The sequence below is a fragment of the Mobula hypostoma genome, chromosome 5 (genome assembly GCF_963921235.1).
Source record: "Mobula hypostoma chromosome 5, sMobHyp1.1, whole genome shotgun sequence".
Lineage (NCBI taxonomy): Eukaryota > Metazoa > Chordata > Chondrichthyes > Myliobatiformes > Myliobatidae > Mobula > Mobula hypostoma.
The window spans coordinates 70,778,035-70,798,628 of NC_086101.1; the positions used below are offsets into that span (position 1 = coordinate 70,778,035).

The following is a 20,594-nucleotide window of genomic DNA, read 5'->3' on the forward strand; positions in this document are numbered from 1 at the left end:
CAGCATGTTACTGTGCATTTGTAGAAGGTTGCGAGTATCAATATGCATAGTCCAGATCTCTTCAACCTTCTCAGAGAGTAGAGGCATTAGTTTCTTGACTGTGTAGGATGTATTTTGGGACCATGAGAGGTTGTGTGAGATGTCTGTGAAGACGTCAGTGAACTGGTGTGTACACTCCCTGAGTATCACCCTGGGATGTTGCCTAGTTTGGCAGCCTTACGGGAGTTGACTGTCTGTAGAGTCCTTCTCAATCTGCTGCTATTACAGACAGTGGCTGCTCACCTGGAAGGGGATAACTTTGTGGGCAGCATTATGTTGCATGCCTTGAAGTGTGCATAAAAGTTATTTAGAGCGTCGAGAAGGGAGGCCCATCCACATATACCAGGCATCATGATCGGACAGGTATTCCTGATTTTTTTATGGACAGGTAGTCTTTGCCCTCTTGTTGCCTCAGATGAAGTTTCTCCTGGCTGCTCTGAGAGCAGTTCTCTCACTAGATTTGAAGTCAGTCTTCCTAGCTTTTAGTAGGCAGAGCACCTTTGTGTTCAGTCAGGGCTTCTGGCTGTTCTTGAGGTGCCAACGCCATCTACAGTACATATTTACAGGCCAAGCCGGTGACAGACGAGGCATTTTCCTCCAGGTCTGTGCCTTCTCCGTTTGTGGTGGCCTCCTTGAACATCCGCCAGTTAGTCAGTTCAAACAGTCCTGAAGCCTAGAGTGCCTCATTTGGCCATATAGTGATGGTCCTCTTGACTGGTTTCTCCATTTTCAACAGCGGTTGGTATGCTGGGATTAACATTATGGAGATTTGGTCAGAAAGGCCAAGATGAGGCAGTGTGGTGGCTTTGCAAGTACTGTGTCTGTTTGTATAAACATGGTCCAGTCTGTATATTCCCCTAGAGGCCCTGGTGACGTGTTCATGGATCTTGGGGTAAAATGTCCTGCAGGTTAACGTGATTGAAGTCTCTTGTAATTACGAAGAGACTGTCAGAAACTTGTTTTATAGAGAGCTGATGATACTGTAAAGCTCTCCCAGTGCATCCTTGGCATTCATGCTCGGGATGGGGCGGAATGTAGACGGTGGTGTTGAACACAAGAGTAAACTCCTTGAGCAGCTGATGTGGCCAGCATTTAATTGTAAGATGTTTAATTGCCATAGAACAGCTAACTACAGATGAGTTTATGCACCAATCTTTGTTAATGTACTGTAAACTCAGATTCCACCTCCTTTGGAATTCCCCGACAGTGAGTTTCTATCCACGCAGAACAGAGTTATCCCTTCAAGCTGAAATGCCAGGTTGGGCACATTGTCATTTAGCACGTTTCAGTGCAGACTCTTTCTGCGCATTGATGCTCATTCTCAGTGAGCCAATTTTATTTTCTAGTGAACGGACATTGGCCAGGAAAAGTGATGATATTGCTGGCCTGGTCAGATTAGTTCCCAGCCTCGCTAGCGGCTCGGCTCTTGCACTGTGTTTCTGCTTCCTCTTGCACCAGGGCCTAATCCTACAGTCATATAGATCGTAATGGTGATCGCTTCAGATCACGTGTTAAAAGGAATGCAAGAAAACTTCTTCATACCAGTGTAGATAAGTTAGACAGAAGGAGCAACTGGGAGGGAAGGAGCTTAAAACTGACCAGCAGATTGGATTCTTCAATTTTCCCTGCAAATCAAGGCAAACAGTGTGCTTGGAGATTGACAAGTCAACTACATGCTGAGGGGAGGATACAAGAATGAGGACGAGAAAGCAAAATTAATCAACAATTAAAAGCAATCAGTTCTGCAGATAAATTAGAAGGGGGGGGGTAGTTGGTGGCTAGGATGGGTGGAGTAAGGACACTTATTAACCTTACAGTCCTTTCTGTTTGGCCTGACAGTGGGATGACAAAGTGGTCCTGGGAATAGAGCCTATGGACAATGTGGTCCAAGTTCCAAGTAATGCCTCAAATATGTTGCTGCATGGGGATTAATGACAGATAAATTTTGCCAGTGATGGAAAACAAGCTAGAAATCATCACTACCCTATTTCACTCCTCAAATAAGCAGAGAAATCAATTTTCAATTTTACAATGTTGAAAGTTTCATGCAATAAAGCTTCAAATTAATTCATTTATTTATTTAGAAAAAATTGTTTTTGCCTATAATTTCAGAATACAGACCACTAAGTTAATAAAATTAAAGCATGTGTGGATAAGAACAAAATTCTTCAATTTTGGATTACTCCCAGTACCACATGCTAGTCAGGGCTGGAATAGCATGATAGTACGGATGAATAAGTGGTTGAAGATCCGTTGTACAGAGCAGTGTTTTAAATTTCTGTCATTGGAATCACTTCTAGGAAGATATGATCTGTAAGAAAAGGACAAGTTACATCTGAACCCAAGGGGACCAATATCTTTGAGGACAGGTTTGCTCGATCTGTGGGGAGGGTTTAAACTAATTTGGCAGGGGGATGGGAACCTGAGTGATAGGGCTGAGGATGGGGCAACTGTGATACACATTGATGCATTGTGTAGTGAGACTATGAGGAGGGACAGGTTGATGATAGGGCAAAATTGCAGTCATTGGTAGAGTTAACGTGTAATGGAGGGGAGTAAAATCAAAAAGGATGATACATACAGGACTGAAGGTGTTATATTTGAATGCACACAGTACACAGAACAAGGTAGATGATCTTGTAGCGCATTTAGAGATTGGCAGGTATGACGATGTGGGCACCACTGAGTTGTGACTGAAAGAACATCATTGTTGGGAGCTTAACATCCAAGGATACACCTTGTATCAAAAGGACAGGCAGATAGGCAGGGGGTGGGGTGGTTCTGTTGGTAAAAAAATGAAATCAAATCCTTAGAAAGATCTGTTATAAGATCTGACATAGGATTGGAAGGTGTAAAATCCTTGTGCATAAGAGTTAAGAAACTGCAAGGGTAAAAAGACCCTGATGGAAGTTATATACAGGCTTCTGAACAATAGCCAGAAAGTGAGATATAAATTACAACAGGAGATAGAAAAGGCATGTAAAAATGGCAATGTTACGATAGTCATGGGAGATTTCAATATGCAAGCATATTGGTGTTGTATCCCAAGAGAGGGAATTTGTAGAATGCCTACGAGGTGGCTTTATGGAGCAGTTTGTGGTTGAGCCCACTAAGGAAAAGGCAATTCTGGACTGGATGTTGTATAATAAACCAGAGTTGATTGGGGAGCAATTCGGAAAGCGTAGGATAGATACATCATAAAAACCAATAAGTATTCTAAAGGGAGGATGAGGTAACCATGGCTAACAAGGGAATTCAAAGACAGCACAAAAGCAAAGGAGAGGACACATAATACAGCAAAAGTTAGTCGGAAGTTAGAGGATTGGGAAGCTTTTAAAATAGCAACAGATGTCAACCAGAAAAACCAAAAGGAGAGAAAAGATGAAATATGAAGTAAGTAAGCCAAAAATATAAAAGAGGATACTGAAAATGTTTTCAGATATATAAAGAATAAAAGAGAGGTGAAAGTGGATATTGGACAGCTGGAAAGTGATGCTGGAGATGTAGTAATGGAGGACAAAGAAATCCAAAGAATTCAAGTACCTGACATCCACAGCCTCTCCTTTGTCCACTCTGCTTGTTATTTCCTCCAAGAACTCTAACAGATTTGTCAAGCAAGATTTCTCTTTACAGAAACTAAGCTGACTTTCACTTATTTTATCATTAGTCATTAGGGAGTGTGAAGCGCAGAATCAAATATCGCTGTGATGATTGTACGTTCTAGTACCAATTGTTTGGCGACAATAAAGTATAAAGTATAGTCTCCAAGTACCCCAAAATCTCATCTTGAATAATAGGCTCCAACACTTTCCCAACCACTGAGGTTAGGCTAACTGGCCTATAATTTCCTTTCTTTTGCCTGCCTCCCTTCTTAAAGAGTGAAGTGACGTTAGCATCAGTGAGCATTAGTAACGTTAGCATTAGTGACGTTAGTGACGTTACAGTCCTCTGGGACCATGCCAGGATCAAGTGATTCTTCAAAGATCATGATCAATGCCTCCATTATCTCTTCAGCAACTGCTCTCAGGACCCTGGGATGTAGTCCATCTGGTCCAGGTGACTTAACCACTTTAAGACCTCTGAGTTTGCCTAGCACTTTTTCCTTTGTAATAGCAATGGCGCTCACTCCTACTCCCTGACACCCACGGATCTCTGGCACACTGCTAGTGTCTTCCACTGTAAAGACTGATACACAGTACCCATTAAATTCATCTGCCATTTCTTTGTCCCCCAAGTCATCAGCATCATTTTCCAGTGGTCCAATATCAACTCTCATCTCCCTTTTGCTCTTTATACAACTGAAAAAACTTTTAGTATCCTGCTTTATATTATTGGCTAGCTCATCCTCATATCTCATCTTTTTATTCTCCCTTCTTAACACTTTTTTCAGATGCCTTTTGTTGGATTTTAAAAGCTTCCCAATCATCCATCTTCCCACACGTTTGCCACCTTATATGCCCTTTCCTTGGCTTTTATGCAGTCCTTAAATTTTCTTGTCAGCCATGGTTGCCTACCCCCGCCATTTGAGAACTTCTTCTGTTGACATATCAATCCTGCACCTTGTGAACTATTTCCAGAAACTTCAGCCACCTTTGCTCTGCTGTCATCCCCACCAGTATCCCCTCTCATGCCTCTGTAATACCCTTTATTCCATTGTGATACTAATACATGTGACTTATGCTTCTTCCTCTCAAATTGCAGTATGAATTTAATCATATTATAATCACTGCCTCCTAAGGGTTCCTTTACATTAAGCTTCCTCATAAGATCTGGGTTATTACACAACACCCAATCTAAGATAGCCTTTGCCCAAGTAGGCTCAAGCACAAGCGGCTCTAAAAAGCCACCTCGTTGCATTCAACAAATTCTCTGTTGTGATCCGACATCAACCTGAGTTTCCCCAATCCCTTTGCCTCTCAGCTCCAAACTCTTGCCTTCTCCCCATAACGCTTCATGCCTGACGAGTCAAGAACCTATCAATCTCTGCTTAAATATACCCAATGACTTGGCCTGCACAGTCACCAGTGGCAATGAATTCCACGGATTCACCACTCTCTAGCTAGGGAAATTACTCGTCATCTCTGTTCTAAATGGATGTCCCATTATTCTGAGGCTATGCCCTCTGCTCCTATACTCACCCACCATAGGAAACATATTTTCACATCCACTCTGTTGAGGCCTTTCAACATTCAGTGAGATTCCCCCCTCATTCTTCTGTCCCAGAGCCATTAAATGCTCATCATATGATAAGACTTTCAATCCCAGAATCATTTTTGTTTGAACTTTCTCCTATGTCAGCTCATCCTTTCTTACTTAGATAAGGGGCCCAAAACTGCTCACAATATTCTGAGTTGGCCTCACCAGTGCCTTACAAAGCCTCAACATTACATTCTTGCTTTTATGTTCTAGCCTTCTCGAAATGAATGCCAACATTGCTTTCTTCACCACCAATTCAGCCTGCAAATTAACCTGTAATACCATGGGCTCTATCTCGTTCAGCAGCTTCATGTGTGGCCTTCTGAAAATCCAAGTAAAGAACATCCCCTGATTCTCCTTTGTCTAGCCTGCTAGTTATTTCCTCAGAGTTCCAACAGGTTTGTCAGGCAAGACAAAGGAATCCATGCTGAATTTGGCCTACTTTATCTTATGCCTCCAAGTACCCTGAAATTTCATCCTTAACAATGGACTTCAACATCTTCCCAACCACTGAAGTCAGACTAACTCACCTATAATTTCCTATCTTCTGCCTCTCTTCCTTCTTAAAGAGTGGAGTGATATTTGCAAGTTTCCAGTCCTCCAGAACAATTCCAGACTCTTGTGATTCTTGGAAGATCCATCTAGTCCAGGTGGCAACTGTGGCTGACAAGGGAGGCCAAAACCAACATAGAAGCCAAAGAGAGAGCATATGATAGAGCAAAAATAGTGGAGAGTTAGAGGATTGGGAAGCTTTTAAAAAACAACAGAAGGTAACACAAAGCTCATAAAGTGGGAAAAGATGGAATATGAAGGTAAACTAGCTAATAATATTAAAGAGGATATCAAAAGTTTCTTCAGATATATAAAGAATAAGAGAGGTGAGAATCGATATCAGATTGTTGGAGAGGTAGTAATGGGAGTCAAGGAACTGGGAGACAAACTGAATGAGTATTTTCCATCAATTTTCTCAATAGAAGACACCAGCAGTATGCTTGGAGTTCAACAGGGTCGGGGGGGGGGGTGTAGAAATGAGTGAAGTTGTCATTACCAGGTAGAAGGTGCTTGGGGAACTAAAAGGTCTTAAGGTAGATAAGTCATCTGGACCAGATGGTTTACATCCTTGGGTTCTGAAACAGGTAGCTGAAGAAATTGTGAAGGCATTAGTAATGATCTTTCAAGAATCAATAGATTCAGGCATGGATCTGGAAGAAATTGCAAAAATCACTCATTTCAAGAAGGAAGAGAGGCAGAAGAAAGAAAATTATAGGCCAGTTAGTTTGACCTCGGTGATTGGGAAGATGTTGGAATCGATTGTTAAGGATGTGGTTTTGGGGTACTAGGTGGCACATGATAAAATATGGCAAAGTCAGCACGGTTTCCTTATGGGAAAATCTTGCCTGACAAGTCTGTTGGAATTCTTTGAAGAATAGCAAGCAGGATTGGCAAAGGAGAATCGGTGGATGTTGTGTACTTGGATTCTCAAAAAGCCTTTGATAAGGGGCCACACAATAGGCTATTTAACAAGGGCCCATGGTATTACAGGAAAGATACTAGCATGGATAGAGCACTGACTGATTTGCAGGAAGCAAAGAGTGGGAATAAAGGGAGCCTCTTCTGGTTGGTTGGCTGTTGATGATTAGTGGTGTTCCACAGGGGTCTGTGTTGGGACCCCTTCTTTTTATGTTATATGTCAGGTGTGAGGTGTTGCATTTTGGAAGGACAAAAATGGTAAATGGTAGGGCACTGAGGAGTGCGGGGGAACAAAGAGATCTGGGAGTTCAGAAACATAATTCCTTGAAAGTGGCGTCACAGGTAGACAGGGTTCTAAAGGTGGTTTCTGGCATCCTGGCATTCATAGATCAAAGTATTGAGTAAAGGAGTTGGGATGTTATGGGGGAGGTTGTATAAAACATTGGTGAGACCAAATTTGGAGTATTGTGTACATTCTGGTCACCTAACTATAGGAAAGATATCAATAAGATTGAAAGAGTGCAGAGAAGATTTACTTGGATGTTGCTGGGTCTTCAGGAGTAGAGTTACAGGGAAAGATTGAACAGGTTAGGACTTTATTCCTTGGAGTGTAGAAGAATGAGGGAAGATTTGATAGAGGTTTACAAAATTATGAGGGATATAGACAGATTAAATGTGAATAGGCTCTTTCCACAGATTAGGAGAGATAAATACAAGAGGACATGGCTTTAGGGTGAAAGGGGAAAGGTTTAGGGAGAACTTCTTCACTCAGAGAGTGGTGGGAGTGTGGAATGAGCTGCTATCTGATGTGGTAAATGCGGGCTCACTCTTAAGTTTTAAGAATAAATTGGATAGGTACATGGATGGGAGAGGTCTGGAGGGTTATGGACTGGATGCAGGTCAATGGGACTAACAGAATAATGTTTTGGTACAGACTAGAAGGGCTGAGTGGCTTGTTTTCTGTGCTGTACAGTTCTATGGTTCTATGGTCAATAATTTGGATGGCTCTGTGGCCAAGAATGCCAACAATACAAAGATAGGTGGAGGGGCAGGTGGTGTTGATGAAGCAGTGAGTCTGCAGGAGGACTTAGATTGGGAGAATGGGCAAAGAAATGGGAGACGTAATATAGTGTAGGAAAGAGTATGGTCATGCACATTGGTAGATGGAATAAAGGCATAGACTATTTTCTAAACGGAGTAAATTCAAAACTCAGAGTTGCAAAGAGACAAGCTGAGTCAGTAGTAAGGAAAGTTAAGTGCAATGTTAGGATTCTTTTCGTGAGCATTATAATACAAAAGTAAGGATGCAATGATGATGCTTTATATAGCATTGGTCAGACCACATCTGGAGTACCGTGAGCAGTTTTGGGCCCCATATCTAAGAAAAGATGTGCTGGCATTGTAGAGGGTCCAGAGGAGAATTATTCCAGGAATGAAAGGGTTAATGCATGAGGAGCATTTGATGGCTCTGGTCTGAACTCACAGGAGTTTAGAAGAATGTAGGGGGATCTCAATGAAACCTATCGATAGATAGGATGGAGGTGAAGGACGTTTCCTATTGTGGGTAAGTCTAGGACCAGAGGGCACAGCCTCAAAATAGAGGGACATCAATTAAGAACAGAGACGAGGAGGAATATCTTTAGCCAGAGGGTGGTGAATCTGTGGAATTCATTGCTATGGATGGCTGTGCAAGCCACAGCATTGAACATATTTAAAGTGGAGGTTGATAGGTTCTTGATTAGTCAGGGCATCAAAAATTATGGGAAGAAAACAGGAGAATGGGGTTAAGAGGGGTAATAAATTAGCTATGATGGAAGAGTGGAGCAGACTCAACGGGGCGATTGGCATAATTCTGCTCCAATGTCTTACGGTCATGACGTATAAAATCAATTTGCAACTTCTTTTGTCCTTATACTTACAAGTATAAGCAGGTACCAAACTGAGAAGTGTTAAGAAAACTCCTTACCAACATGAGTTTGAGCCGCAAAATGTAGAACTATGTGAATTCTTTCAATTTCAAACAATAGCTTCATAAAATGTTCATCACAAATATCACCCTATAAATAGAAAATTCCGTAATTATGCATTATTTACATATTAATAAAACACCTTTATGTTTCATTAATTTTTATAGTATTAAAAACAATTTAAAATACTCCAATCACAACGAAAGAAAACAGGAAGATAAAGCATTCTACAAAACATGCAGGACCTTTTTCTTTTAAAGATATACAACTTGCTGGTCATACATTTGTGTCACCTTTCTATGGAAAGAGACACAAAAATAAATCTAGATGGATACGAACAATCCCATGGTATTAATAGGCAAAAAGAAGACTACCTTAGGAACCTAGCAAATATTTATTCCTCACTCTTGTCTGACACCAACATAACTATATTTTTAGTAGTAGCAAAAATAAAAACTAAGTTTATATGGATTTTTTTTCGTATATTTCAATTGTGTTTGCTCAATTGAGTGAATGCAAAATATGCCTGACACTTCCTGAAAAACAAGAGTTAAACAATGCTTTGAGCAACCTTCATCTCTCAACGTCACCAAAACAAATGAATCAGTTGTCTTGCTTAGTGTTCACAGGATTTTAGTGTGTGTGAATTGACTGCTGCCTTATATATAGAGGGAGAATTTCATTTGATTGAGCAGATGAATAGCTGACATAATCTGAAAAAGAGAGTGATATTAGGACTCTACAACTTAACTTCAAGAGTTAGGTTAGATTTCAAGAAATAGTGGAAATTTATAACAATCTTCCACAAAGGCAATTGAAACGTGGTCAGTTTTGATAATGGACTTGATATCTGGAAATATTTTTTAAAATACAGGTATATGGAGTTGGACAAAAGATTATCCACAATTTCACTGATAAATCAAATAACCTAATCTTGTTCTGGGGCTTTACAAACAAGTGTGTATTTCAGATATTGTCCGCTCAAGAGAGGGAATCATAAAAATAATTAGCTCCTTTCTAAGTATTCTGTCTAACTAGATTTTTCTAACTATTCTAACTAGATTATTAATTCTGGACTTATTCTAGCATGACTGGAACCAACTTTGACTTGGTAAAGACACTTCCACACAGTGGCAGACATTTTATTTATAGAATGGTATGTCTCCACCTGATGGCAGCAACATAACAAACAGTAAGAAAAAAGTCAAATCTTGACAGCACTCTGAATGTCAAAGTTCTCTTTTAACTTCATCAGTCCACAGGACTTGTTTCCAAAATGCATCAGGCTTGTTTAGATGTTCCTTTGAACTTTTTGGCCGCAATGAGCAAAGGTATGTTTGGAGAAAAAAGGGTGCAGAATTTCATGGAAAGAACACCTCTCCAACTGTTAAGCACAGGGGTGCATCAATCATGCTTTGGGCTTGTGTTGCAGCCAGTGGCACGGGGAACACTTACTGATAGAGGGAAGAATGAATTCAATTAAATACCAGCAAATTCTGGAAGCAAACGTCACACCATCTGTAAGAAAGCCAAAGGTGAAAAAAGGATGGCTTCTACAACAGGATAATGATCCTAAACACACCTCAAAATCCACAATGGACTTCTTCAAGAGGCGCAAGCTGAAGGTTTTGCCATGACCCTCACAGTCCCCTGACCTAAACATCATCGAGGATCTGTGGATAGACCTCAAAAGAGCAGTGCATGCAAGATGACCCAAGAATCTCACAGAACTAGAAGCCTTTTACAAGGAAGAATGGGCGAAAATCCCCCAAACAAGATTTGAAAGACTCTTAGCTGGCTACAGAAAGCATTTAGAAGCTGTGATACTTGCTAAAGGGGGTGTTATTAAGTATTGCCATCCAGGGTGCCCAAACTTTTGCTTTGGGGCCTTTTCCTTTTTTGTTATTTTGAAACTGTAAAAGATGGAAATAAAAAAGTTTTCTTGCTTAAAATATTAAAGGAATGTGTCATCTTCAACTTTATGCCTTTTGGAAATCAGTTTATCTTTTACTCGCTCAGCTATTCACAGTAAGAGAAATTTTGACCGGGGTGCCCAAACTTTTGCATGCCACTGTATCTGAATGAATAGGGTATAAAAGGATTTGGAACTAATGCAGGCAAGTAGGATTTGAATCAACAGCCACTTTGGTCATTTCAAAAGACGGAAATGCAGCCGCGAACCTCGTTTGCACACATCATAAGATGGTTGCAATCCCACAGTAACCGCCAGATCCAAACCACCGGTCTCCTAAGTGATTGCTCTTATTGTCCATAAGTTGGGAAAGACCTGGAGGACCTGTACATAAAGTGAGTATAAGTAGATGTGTACTTAAAGAGATCAGGTGCCTCAGCGGAGCACAAAATATCACTGACAGACAAGATTACAGAAAATCCAAAGAAGTCAGTGCATATATCAGGTACAACCAAGGACTGGGCAAGGCCCCTTAAGGAACAAAATGGCAATCTGTGCATGAAGCCAGGGGATGCAAGCAAAGACTTAGATGAACACTTCTTATACTGTACATATTCATTAAGGAGAACAACACTGTAGTTACAGAATTCAGAGAGAGGAAGGTGACATTCTGGAACAAGTCATCATTAAATAGGACATGCTTGATATCTTAGGCTTAAAAATTGATACATCCCCAGGGCTGAACAAGATATATCCTAAGCTGCTTTGGCAGGAAAGAAGATTGCTGAGGTCCTGATAAAGACTTTAAATCTACACTGCAAACATGACCAGAGGAAAGCAAATATAGTAACTTTATTTAAGAAGGGCAGCAGGAATAAACCAGTAAATTACAGATCTGAGAGCCTAATGCCAATAGAATGCAAGTTATTTGCAAAGAATCTGAGGTACAGAATTAATCAATACCTGAAAAGGCAGGATTAATCAAGATTCAAATGTAAAGGAGAATGAAATAATTATTACTCCAGATCCAATGCAGCACAAAAAGAAACACAATAAACATAAATATCGAAGCTGTAGATTGATTGTATGTTCAATATGTGACATTAGGCACAGGAATTTCTGTGCATATGAGACAGGAAACGACAAACGAGTGGTGACTGGCGGTGCAGAAGGGTTGTTCAGCCTGACTGTTTGGGGAAAGTGACTGTTTTTGAACCTGGTGTGGTCCTGGCATGAATGCTACATAGCCTCCTCCCTGATAGGAGTCGGACAAACGGTCCATGAGCAGGGTGGGTCCTTCCTTCATGATGTTTCCAGCACCTTTCTGTACATATGTCCTTGATGGCAGGTAGGCTAGTGCCCGTATTGCATTGGACAGTTTTGCCTACCTAGTATAAAGTTTCCCTGTCTATCACAGTATAGTTTCCATACCATGCAGTGATGCAACATGTTAGGATGCTCCCTAATGTGTATCTGTAGAATGACATGAGTATAGATGTGCATAGTCCAGTTCACTTCAGCCTCCTCAGAAAGAAAAAGCGTTGGTGAGCTTTCCTGATTGTGTACAATGTGTTCTGAGATCATAAAAGGTTGTATGAGATCTGCACACCCAGGAGTTTAAATCTGCATGCAGTTTCCACTGCTGTGCCACCGATGTACAGAGGGGTGTGAGTTTTTCGAATTCTCCTGATGTCAATAACCATCTCACTTACCTAGTCAACATTGAGAAAGAGGTTATTTGCTGGCACAAAGCCTTGAACCCGTCCACCTCCTCTCCGTAGGCTGGTAGGTACATCGTTGTCGATGAGCCCCACCACCGGTGTGTCATTGGCGAACTTGACAATGTGATTAATTGGGTGTTTGGCAATGGAGTCACACAAACTCCTTTCAGAAAGCAGCGGAATCCTGAAGGACTGTACCCCAGGGTTCTGAAAGAAGTAGGCGGAGGGGTTGCAGAGACATTTGTAATGGACTTTCAAGAATGACTAGATTCTGAAATGGTTCCTCAGGACAGAAGAACTGCAAATGTCACTCCACCGTCTAAGAGAGGAGGGGGGCACAAGAAAGGAAATACTAGGCCAGTTAGCCTGACTTCAGTGGCTAGAAAGAAGTTGAGGTCGATTATTAAGGATGAGGTTTCAGGTACTTGACGCACATGATAAAATAGGCTGAAGTCAGCATGGTTTGCTCAAGGGGAAATCTTTCTCAGCTGATGAGTCTAGATCAGAGGTCACAGTCACAGAAAAATGGATAGAATATTTAGGATTGAAATCAGACAATTCTTTTAAAAATCAGAGGCTAGTGAATATTCATATTTCTGTACCACAGAGTGTAGTGGAAACTCAGGTCACTGAGATCATTCCAGAGAAAAGCTGATAGATTTCTGAATATTAAGGATGTCAAAGGACCAGAGGATAGTGCAGGAAAATAATGTCGAGATAAAAATCAGCCATGATCTTGATAAATAACAACTCAAACGGGCCAGGCTGCCTATCCATGTTCCTAGTTCTTATGCAAATGAAGTAAATTCCAAAGCAGTAACATCCTCAATACATTCATGTTACTGGAACATCGCTATTTAAATATTTTGAAATGCTGTAAATCAGACCATCTACATTGCTGATGTCAGATGCCTGATATTGTACTGTTCATTACTTGAACCACATTGTGGTTAAATAGAGTCAGCATTGCACTACAGGATGTTTTTCTAAAAAAAGTTTGTCTTTAAAAGCTATTATGACCTCCCACAAAAATAATTCTGAAAAGTACAGAGTTTCATTAGCAGTACGACACTTAATAATTTAACAGATATTTAAATACCTTTATAAATTTGTAGTTTTTTCTGTGAGAAACTGATTTCAAGTTCTTTAAGCTTGCACAGTAATCAAGCTGTTGGAGGCAAAGTAGTGATTAAGGAATGTGAGATAAAATACTAGGATTAATTTATGTAGAATCATAACATTTACACTGTCTGCTAGCCACAGATCTACTCATTGGCAAGGTCAGCGCTGTACTACTGCAAGTGTTGGTATAGATAGGGCTATATTTCATACTGTATAGTGTTTGTTCCATACACCTATGGTGGCCAGTGAATCCTGTTTGCCATGAAATGGATTGCATTTGATCTGCTGTGCCAGCCAAGAAGTGAAATTTCACTAGCCAGTGTGTGACCAGAGCAGGTGTCAAGAACAACAAGGGTCAGGAATGGGAATATCTGTGATGTTAGAATGTTAGCGCTAGAACTCAAGCAGACAAGCTGTGAGCTCTAGCTGAGAGAATGCCTTGGGAGCACTGGTGATTGGGGATTTGGTTAGGTTTGCAGCTACTGCTAGAGCCAGAGACTGCAGTGTTTGATAAGCTAAAAGATACAAGCTGAAACTTGCACTGAATTGTCATACCTATGTGTGTGGTGGTGGGAAGTGGTGGACCACCATATTTCATTGCAGCCTTAATGTCATTGGCAATGGTATCCATAATTTTTGTTAATGGCAGGAAGTTTGTGTCCCTACCCCTTGTAAATTAGGAAGACTTAATGTAACCACACTCACCTTGTCCAAATTTATGATCAAATAATCTGGATATCTCTCCAGCAGGCAAATAATCACATGCGAGGCACTTGAAAACAAAAACACTTTGGATTACTTGCTTAGCAAAAAAGCATTGTAAAGCTCAAGACTTCTGGGATTTGTACTTTTCAAACAATCTAGTTGATTGTAATTTTGCCACAAAGAGGAAGGTCTATCAAACACAGGCAAATCAATCGACATTTGGTTTTGAAATCTACTACTTACCATCAATGTAAGAATACTCATTATTATATTTTTGCAATACGAGTTGGGATATTATGTTGCAGTTGTACAGGTTGTTAGTGAGGCTGCACTTGGAGTACAGTGTACAGTTTTGGCTGCCCTGTTATAAGAAAGATATGGGTGAACTAGAGAGAATGCAGAAATGATTTGAGGATGTTGCCAGAATTACAATATGTACAAGGCCTGTGTTAGAGAGAAAAGTTAGCCATACTGGGTCTTTGTTCTTTGAAATGTAGGAAAATGAAGGGTGACTTTATAGAAGCATTTAAAATAATGTGAGGCATCAATAAACTGGATGACAACAGTTTTTCCCCAGATTACGGAAGCCCAAAACTGAAGTTTAAATCTCAAAGTACATTATCAAAGTTCGTATAAATTAAACAATGACTTCAAGTTCCCTGGCCCTGATCATCTCATTTTCACCATGGAATATCCAGTTCTCATAACCTCCATTATGTCAGCCACTTGGAACCATCTATGTTCCAAGCCTACACCAGTATTATTCCCCAACTTTTCCTCTGCTGCATCGACAACTACACTGGTGCTGCTTCCTGCACCTGTGCTGAGCTCAGCGACTTCATCAATTTGGCCTCCAATGGCTTCTACCCTCCCCTCAAATTTACCTGGTCCATTTATGACACTTCCCTCCCTTTCTCAATCTCTGTCTCTTATCTCTGGAGACAGTTTATCCACTGATATCTTTCATAAACCCACTGATTCTCACAGCTGCCTGGACTATATCTCTTCACACCTTGTCACTGGTAAAATGCCATTCCCTTCTTTCAGTTCCTCCATCTCCACACCCTGCTCTCAGGACGTGCTCCTTCTTCAAAGAGAGGGGTTTCCCTTCCTCCACCATCAAAGCAGCCCTCACCCGCATCTTTTCCATTCCGTGTACATCTGCTCTAACCCCATGGTCCCACCACCTCAGCAGGGATAGGGTTCCTCTTGTCCTCACCTACCACCTCACCAGCCTCCGTATCCAGCACATAATTCTCCGTAACTTGCACCATCTCCAACATGATCCCACTGCCAAGCACATCTCCTTCCCCCCACCCCCATTTTGTGCAGGGATCACTCCCTACACAATTCTCTTGTCCATTTGTCCCTCCCCACTGATCTTCCTCCTGGTACTTATCCTTGCAAGCAAGTGTAGCACATGCCCTATACCTCATCCCTCACTACCATTCAGGGCCTCAAACATTCCTTCCAGGTGAGGTGACACTTCACCTGTGAGTCTGTTGTGGTCATCTACTATTTCCGGTACTCCCGGTGTGGCCTCCTGTATATTGGTGAGACCCCACGTAGATTGGGAGACCACTTCACCGAACACCTACCAGAAAAAAAGCATGATTTTCTGGTAGCCACCCATTTCAATTCTACTTCCCATTCCTATTTTGACATGCCAGTCCATGGCCTTCTCTATTGCCACGATGAAGAAACACTTAGGTTGGAGGAGCAACACCTCATATTCCATCTGGGTAGCCTTCAACCTGATGGCATGAACATCGATTTCTCGAACTTCTGGTAATTGTCCACCCCCCCTTCCTTCTCCATTCCCCATTCCCATTTTCCCTCTCACCTTATCTCCTCATCTGCCCATCACCTCTCTCTGGTGGTCTTCTCCTTTCCCTTTCTTCTCCCCATGGTCTTCTACACTCTCCTATCAGATCCCTCCTTCTCCAGCCCTGAATCTCTTTCGCTAATCAACTTCCCAGCTCTTTTCTTCACCCTTCCCCCCATCTAGGTTTCACCTATCACCTTGTACTTTCTTCTTGCCTCCCCCAACCTCCTTACTCTGTCTTCTCATCTTTTTTCCCATCCTGATGAGGGTCTCTGCTTGAAACGTCCACTGTTTACTCTTTTCTGCAGAGCTCCCTGCCTGCCGAGTTCCTCCAGTATTTTGTGTGTGTTGCTTTGGATTTCCAGCATCTGCAGATTTTCCCCTTTGTGATAAATTATACAACCTTGAGATTCATCTCCTTATATGCAGCCACAAAACAAGAAACCCGAAAGAACCCATTTAAAAGAAAAACTAACTAACACCCACTGTACAGAGAAAGAAAAAAATGACACACACCGCAAACAATAAAAGCAAGCCACAACATTCAAAACTAAATTGAGTCCACAGACATGAAAGGTCAGGGGTTTAGAGTGAGAGAGGAAAATTTTAAAAAGGATCTGAGGAGCAACATTTTCATGCAGAGCATGGTGAGTATATGGAATGAGAGGCCAGAGTAAGTGATTAGTGTAGGTATAATAGTATCATTTAAGAACCATTTAAAGAGTGGGGCTTAGAGGGATATAGTCCAAAACAGAAAACTGGCCATCTATTATATCTATGCCCCTCATAATTTTATGAACCTCAATAAGCTCACCCCTCAGTGTGTCACATTCCAGTGGGAATAACCGCATCCAATCTCTCTTGATCAGTACACGTCTCTATTCTAGGCAATGTCCTGGTGAACCTCTTGTGCAGTCACCACGCTCTGCCTGAAGAAGTTCCTCTTCAGTTCCTTTTGAAATCTTTCCACACTCACCCGAAACCCCTGCCCCTTAGTTATGGACTCCCCTGACCTGGGAAAAGACTGTTGCCATCCAGCTTATCCATGCCTCTCATCATTTTAAACATATATAAAGTTGCCCTTCATTCTCCTGCATTCCAAGGAATAAAGACGCAGCCTGGTTAACCTTCCTGCGGAGTGCCAACCTGCACAATACTCCAAATGCAGTCTCATCAACAAGACAATGTGCTGTCCCACCATTAATACTTTACCAATTTTGATATCATCAACAACTTGCTGATCAGTCCACATACGTTCTCACTCAAGTGATTTTTATAAATGACCAATAACAAGCCCAGAATCAATCCCTATAGTATGCTGGAGACACCAAAAGACAGAAGATGCTGGAATGTGGATTGACACACAAAAAACTGGAGTAACTCAGTGTGTCAGGCAGTACTTACAGAGATAAATGGACAGTCAGCATTTCAGGTCAAGACCCTTTATCTGGACTGAAGAAAAGAGGGGAGATAGCCAATTTAAAAAGGTGGAGTGAATGGTAGAGCAAGGGCTAACAGATCTTGTAAGGATCAATGTAAGGGGACAGATAAGATAAGGGGGTGGGGGTGAAAAATGGGAATGTTGATAGGTGGCAGTGACAAAGGTGGGGCATGGAATAAAGGGAAGGATTTGGGGAGGGAAAACCAGTGGGAGGAGTGTGTGAGTGATCAGTAGAATAAGAGGATGATGGAGACTGGTGGATCAGCAGGAGAGGGGATGAGAAAAAGGAGAAAAATGACAGAGAAGGAGCTGTTACTGGAAATGTGAGAACTCAATGTTCTTGCTTCCAGGGTAGAGACTACCGAGGCAGAATATGAAGTGTCTTTTCTCTACTTTGCATTTCACTTCAACCTGGCAATAAAGGTGGTTGTGGACAGATGTCTGTGTGGGACTGGGAAGTGGAATTAAAATGGCTGGCCACTGGGAGATCCTGTCTGACATGGCAGACAGAGTGAACGTGTTTGGTGAGGCAGTCACCCGGTCTGCACCTGGTCTGACGGACAAAGAGGAAGTCATAATCGGATCACCGATGGAATAAATAACATCCCAGAATTCACATGTCAATGTCTCACTTGGAAGGGCTGTTTAGGACCTTTAATGGTGATGAAGAAGGAGGTGTAGCTGCAAGTGTAACACCATGTGATGCCAGAGGAAGTGGTGAAAATAGATGTAATTTCTATACTTAAGAAACAATTTACGCAGACACTTACACAATGACAGGCATGGACGGTTACAGTGCTAATGGGGGCAAATGGGATTAGTGCAGTTGGGCTAAATATCTTGTTTCTGTGCTGTCTTGAAGAATCACATGACACAAGATTTACGTGAACATCATGATCTGCATGTTTTCCTCTAGGGTTGCACATCTCCCCAGCTTGGAACTATATTGCCACTATCCCTGGGTTTAAATTTGGGAACATCCCACCCAACCGCATTATGGGATAGATTCAACCGAATGACTGCAGCAGGAAAGACTTTTTCAAGGGCTACAGTTGTCAATGTCTGGATTCTCTAAAATAAGCATTGAGGCTTTTTTCTTGTTGTGCTCAGCTTTTATACTTCCATGTGTTGTCCCATTGACAGAAACATGCATTGCTTCCCTGTCAGATCCGGACCGTCCCGTGTTGCCGGAGCATCAGACACTTACATGAAGCCGGCACCGCCCGTCACCAGCAGCCGCTTCTCAAACATTGCAGGGAATCACCAGCGATCCTCACCGCTTCCCAAACGTTTGCGGGAATCGCTCCAGTTATCCTCGCCGCTTCCCAAACATTGCGGGAAATCACCAGTTAATCCTCGCCGCTTCACACGTCTTCCCAAAGCGGCACCAACTGCCGTAAAGTACGCACATTTACGGTCGAAACGCTTTACGCTCTACAGTTGCCATAAAATATTTACATCACAAAATGAATCATTTGTAACCTTTCGTAGTTGTGAAATTTGTTTCGTTCTAGTTATTTTTGGTTGTATTCACTGGCAGTGGTCCAGTACAGTTTTCGGCAAGCACTTTGCGACACCAGTTGACACGTCGGAGAGCCGCGCCCGGCGTAGCTACGGAGGGCGTCCCGACCTCTTCAATGGGCTCCCGGCGGGCTGACCGCTGCACCGACACCGCTTTGTGGCTGAAAGAGATGAGCGGTAGGAGGTAGACAGCTTGGGGCTTTCAATCACAATGAGACTTATAATCCTGGTCACTTGTGCAGAACTGGTGCTGTTGATGTGTGATGGGAAAACAGTGACTGGATCTTTCAGCAGTGAGATTGCGGCGCAGAGTGGTGGGCAGCAAGTTGCGAAGTTTCTGTTTCATGGTAGGTGCTGATTAATCGTGAAGATTTATGCATTTAATACTTTGGTGCTTTTTATTATAATGACTTGGTTCTGACTTGAATGAACTTAGTGACTTGAATCAACAGCAGCCCAATATCGTTAGCATTCACTTGACCATATTTTATCCGCCTAGCTCCAATTGTTTTAATAACTTGGCAGTAAATAAACGTAAAATCTCATCTGTTACTTGACGCGTGGTGGATGGTTAGAAGCGAATTCTCTTTAATAATGTCACTAGGTTGGCTACGTCGCTAAGGTGCTAAGAGATGGGAGATACGCGGAAGGTCTGTCAGCGTCCGGCGCTGACGGCGAAATCCTGACCTCGGGGCAAATAGTTTCTCAAAATCGTTAATCTCAGAAAGAGATGAGAACTGGAATCTCCTGGATGCAGATCCCGGGTTTAGGAGCTGGACCGAAATAAAGGCCAATCCTATTATTGTGCAAGTCAGTAGCCCCACACCAATATCCAGAACATTTGACCAACCACAACCTATTCTATCATCTAATATTCTCCTCCCCAACGTTTTCACCCTTTAGGTTAGTGTACACGGATATTCGGGGTTATATACTGGCATAGACAGAGAATTGTTTGAATGATAGGGAACAGGCATAGAAAGTAATATTTTCTGGATATAATGAGTATTGAGGGCTGCTGTAGGGATCAGTTCTAAGATCTCAGGTATACATCAATGATTTAGTTAAGGGAACCAAATAAAACATTTCCAAGTCTGCAGTTTGCAGGTGACACAAAGCTGGGAGAGAGGAGAGGAGTAGAGGAAGGCGAATCTGATCTGTGAGATGGATGCAAAGAGGCAAAGTGATGTAGAGAAGATGGTTAAATGGTCAAATGAATGTCAGATGCAGTTTAAAATAGGTAAAAGTGAGGTTATCCACATTGCTAATAAAAACCACAGGACGTATTTAAATGGTGATTGGGGTGCAAGGACGAAGTAAAGAGACTTAAGTGCCTTGGACTGAAATTAAATGTTCAGATTCGGCTGGTCGTTAGGCAAGTGATAGATTGGCTTTTTTTGCAAGAAAGATTTGATTATAGGATTAAAGATGTCTTCCTGCCCTGAAACCCCATCTGAAGTTTTATGTGTGTGTTTGGTTTTCGTAACCCAGGGAAGATTTCCTTTCCATGCAGTTAAGAGTTTACTGGACTGATTCTAGATGGCAAGACTAATGTGTGAAGAGGAATTACTGGGGCAATATTGACGAGAGATTTGAAGAACGGAAAGGGAATCTCATAGAAATCTAAAAATAGGGGGATGGCTCCTGGACAGTTCAAAACCAGGATCACAACCTC

The 20,594-nt window shown here is 41.8% G+C and overlaps 2 protein-coding genes across 8 annotated transcripts in view; one reads left to right on the top strand and one right to left on the bottom strand.

Moving 5' to 3' along the window:
* The window catches only part of LOC134346820 (dTDP-D-glucose 4,6-dehydratase-like), a 54,679-nt gene extending 35,885 nt beyond the window's left edge, over positions 1-18,794 (bottom strand). For all 3 annotated transcript variants that reach the window (XM_063048523.1, XM_063048522.1, XM_063048524.1), the window contains exons 1-4: positions 18,606-18,794; positions 14,133-14,199; positions 13,405-13,473; positions 8,672-8,762 (exon numbers count right to left, since the gene is read on the bottom strand). In XM_063048523.1, coding sequence (XP_062904593.1) covers positions 8,672-8,762; positions 13,405-13,473; positions 14,133-14,199; positions 18,606-18,649 — 271 coding nt within the window. In that variant the 5' untranslated portion in view covers positions 18,650-18,794. The remainder of the gene's footprint in view (positions 1-8,671; positions 8,763-13,404; positions 13,474-14,132; positions 14,200-18,605) is intronic.
* Positions 18,795-18,985: 191 nt separating this feature from the next.
* gpr180 (G protein-coupled receptor 180) overlaps positions 18,986-20,594 on the top strand; it is a 114,340-nt gene continuing 112,731 nt past the window's right edge. For all 5 annotated transcript variants that reach the window (XM_063048518.1, XM_063048521.1, XM_063048517.1 and 2 more), the window contains exon 1: positions 18,986-19,266. In XM_063048518.1, coding sequence (XP_062904588.1) covers positions 19,131-19,266 — 136 coding nt within the window. In that variant the 5' untranslated portion in view covers positions 18,986-19,130. The remainder of the gene's footprint in view (positions 19,267-20,594) is intronic.